The following is a 3,843-nucleotide window of genomic DNA, read 5'->3' on the forward strand; positions in this document are numbered from 1 at the left end:
GGCCTCCGGGGAGCAGGCGGCCGCGGCGCCGGGCGAGGAGGCCGCGGCGGGTGAGGAGGGGGCGGCGGGCGGCGACCCGCAGGAGGCCAAGCCCGAAGAGGCCGCCGTCGCGCCCGAGAAGCCAGCCGCCAGCGAGGAGGCCAAGCCCCCCGAGGAGCCCAGCAAGGCCGAGGAGAAGGCCGAGGAGGCCGGGGCCAGCGCCGCTGCCTGCGAGGCGCCCTCAGCCGCCGGGCCTGGTGCGCCCCCGGAGCAGGAGGCGGCGCCCGCGGAGGAGGCGGCGGCCGCGACAGCCTCGTCAGCCTGCGCAGCCCCGTCACAGGAGGCCCAGCCCGAGTGCAGTCCAGAAGCCCCCCCAGCGGAGGCGGCAGAGTAAAAGGGCCCGAGTTTTGAGATAATCGAAGAACTTTTCTCCCCCGCCCCCCCCCGTTTGTTTGTTGGAGTGGTGCCAGGTACTGGTTTTGGAGAACTTGTCTACAACCAGGGATTGATTTTAAAGATGTCTTTTTTTTTATTTTCCTTTTCTTTTTAAGCAACAAATTTTGTTCCCCCACCCCCTCCTCCCCCCACAGATCCCATCTCAGATCATTCTGTTACCACCATTCCAACAGGTCGAGGAGAGCTTAAACACCTTCCTCTGCCTTGTTTCTCTTTTGTTTTTATTTTTTGCATCAGTATTAATGTTTTTTGCATACTTTGCATCTTTATTCAAAAATGTAAACTTTCTTTGTCAATCTATGGACATGCCCATATATGAAGGAGATGGGTGGGTCAAAAGGGATATCAGATGAAGTGATAGGGGCCACGATGGGGAAGTTTAAGTGGTGCGTGACATTGCCAAGAGTAACGTACCGCTAGAAATAAATGATGGTGTAAAGGCTTAGTCTTTTTCTTTTTTTTTTAAAGAAAAGTTATTACGATGTATTTTGTGAGGCAGGTTTACAACACTACAAGTCTTGACTAAGAAGGAAAGAGAAGAAAAAACAAAAAAAAAAAAACACCAATACCCAGATTTTAAAAAAGATCATAGTCTTAGGAGTTCATTTAAACCATAGGAACTTTTCACTTATCTCATGTTAGCTGTACCAGTCAGTGATTAAGTAGAACTACAAGTTGTATAGGCTTTATTGTTTATTGCTGGTTTATGACCTTAATAAAGTGTAATTATGTATTACCAGCAGGGTGTTTTTAACTGTGACTATTGTATAAAAACAAATCTTGATATCCAGAAGCACATGAAGTTTGCAACTTTCCACCCTGCCCATTTTTGTAAAACTGCAGTCATCTTGGACCTTTTAAACACAAATTTTAAACTCAACCAAGCTGTGATAAGTGGAATGGTTACTGTTTATACTGTGGTATGTTTTTGATTACAGCAGACAATGCTTTCTTTTCCAGTCGTCTTTGAGAATAAAGGAAAAAAATCTTCAGATGCAATGGTTTTGTGTAGCATCTTGTCTATCATGTTTTGTAAATACTGGAGAAGCTTTGACCAATTTGACTTAGAGATGGAATGTAACTTTGCTTACAAAAATTGCTATTAAACTCCTGCTTAAGGTGTTCTAATTTTCTGTGAGCACACTAAAAGCGAAAAATAAATGTGAATAAAATGTACAAATTTGTTGTGTTTATTTATGTTCTACCAAGACTTCTAGGTCTTAAGGTTAATTTTGAGGAACATCTTGCATGCCATCAAGAGTAAATTTTATTGTGGTTTTTAATCTGAAGTTTTCAAACTGAAATTCATAATCAGAGGTGTCAGATTACATACAGGAAGCTCTGAGAACATTCCATGTCTGTAACCATTTACCTGCATTGAATTTTCATTTAAAAACTCAACAATTATTTTTATTGTAGTTATATAGCATGTCAGAAAGTAATCATTTAATACGAAAGTGATGTGACCCGAAGACTCTTTAAATGTCATATGGAAGTTTCCTAAAATACATTTTTTGTCATGCAGGTCCAGAAACTTAAATTTATACTGAGTGAGAGTCTATTTAATCCAAACTGCAGATGGGCCGCAAAAGTGGCCAAATGTGTTTCAGAAATTGGTGGTGTTTTACCTGCCGTTGTAATTCCTTAGTGCTTGGCTAATTTCCAAATATTGCTTAGATTATGTGTTATACCTTAGGAAAACAGGCTTATGTAAAGAAGTGATGGTGATGAATGGGCAACATTGTCAGTTTATGGGCCTTTTAGTACTTGCCTCAATTCAATAGTTGCAAACATTTTTTTTTTTTAAATGAAAGTAGTGTGTTAGTATCTTGTTACTCAAAGGAGAAAAGGTAGAGAATAATACTTCCTTATGTAGTAATAATCCTTACTAGTTTCACCTTTGCTCTTACCACCCCATAACTGGATTTTTTTTTCTTCGCTGGACCCTAAACTGAATTGAATTTGAAGATAAAGATGTATCAAATACCATTACTTCATTAAATGCGAAGGAAAATAGTTTACGCACACCTGCTTCGCTGTTTTTGAGCAGTGTGCCTTGTAGGGTTGGTTCACAGTGAGTCGGTGAACCACATTTGTAACAGCCGAACACGGAATCTTAAACCCATTAGAAAAATAAATTAGCTCTTGACATGTGCTATTAACTGGAATAATGGATCATAAATAATAGTTCATGACCTCTCTTACCTAATACCCTCCCCACTAATAAAATAGCACTCGGAAAAGTATGTACTTTTCGTTGGGGTTTCTCGATCTTGAAGGATGTTTGAAAGGTAAAAGTCAAATCTGGTAACCAAAGGACTGCTATATGGGGTCTTTCCAACCTTAGCAACTTTTTCTCAAATACCTACTCTGCCAAGTAGAGGGCCTGGTATGTGGTAGGACTCAAAAAAAAGGGGGGGGGGAGGTTAAAAATTAACTCGCCAGTAGTCAAAAATACTATGTAGCCAACTATATTGCTAGGCTTGTTTTTTTAACAGCTTGAATTAAGGTGCATTATTTTGATTTTAATCTTTGCCTAAAACACTTTGGGTGGTATTGATGGAGTGGTGGATTTTCCACCAAATGATTAAATGAAATTTGACATATATCTTTTCATCCAAAGTTTTGTACATCACATTGTTTTCTAATGGAAAAATGTTAATATGGCTTTTTGTATTACTAACAATAGCTTTGAGATTAAGGAAAAATAAATAACTCTTGTACAGTTCAGTATTGTCTATTAAATCTGTATTGGCAGTATGTATAACAGCATTTGCTATGGTTATGAAATACTTCCTCTGGATTATAATAATCATTTGATTCAATTCCTATTGTAAAATAAAGTTTTACCAGTTGATATAATCAAGCTTGCTAAAATAGGATTTTTTACAAACTTAATTTTAAAATGGAAGTTTTAGAGAAAAACAAATCTTAAGTGTTGATGGTAAGTATAACTATTACTCAGTTTAAGGGATTTGGAAGGTATGCTTGACGGACTTAGGATACAAAATTAGATCCACTGAAGGTGAGTTAGCTCGTCTGTTAACAAGTCGACTGAAAACTTTAATGATAGGTCTTGATATACGTTTGAGAAACAATGTAGTGTATCTACATTTTCCCCTCATGTATCTAAACAATATTTTGCAATTAAAAATTTGGGGAAAGGGTGCTTTTTACATTCATATATTTTGGAAGGGGGGGGTATAGTCTAATGTAATTCAAGTTAGCTTTAAAAATTAAAAAAATTGGTTAAGTAACAGAGCTATGAGCTTTAGTTTTCCTTTAATCATTCACTGTGCAATATCAAGCATTTTTTTTTTCCTTCCCACTTCCCAGCTATGTGAAAGTGCTTCAAGCAGGGTGTGGCAAACTTGAATTTTAAAATGCTTTCCGTCTGTAAATGTTCCA

At 38.7% G+C, this 3,843-nt stretch overlaps 1 protein-coding gene across 1 annotated transcript in view; it reads left to right on the forward strand.

Annotated features, from left to right (window-relative positions):
- The window catches only part of MARCKS (myristoylated alanine rich protein kinase C substrate), a 10,056-nt gene extending 6,759 nt beyond the window's left edge, over positions 1-3,297 (forward strand). Inside the window, exon 2 of the mRNA XM_040474619.1 lies at positions 4-3,297. Within this exon, the coding sequence (XP_040330553.1) occupies positions 4-373 (370 nt within the window). The 3' untranslated portion in view covers positions 374-3,297. The remainder of the gene's footprint in view (positions 1-3) is intronic.
- The last annotated feature ends 546 nt before the right edge of the window (positions 3,298-3,843 follow it).

This window comes from Herpailurus yagouaroundi, unplaced genomic scaffold (genome assembly GCF_014898765.1).
Source record: "Herpailurus yagouaroundi ecotype Mexico unplaced genomic scaffold, PumYag 139, whole genome shotgun sequence".
NCBI lineage: Eukaryota > Metazoa > Chordata > Mammalia > Carnivora > Felidae > Herpailurus > Herpailurus yagouaroundi.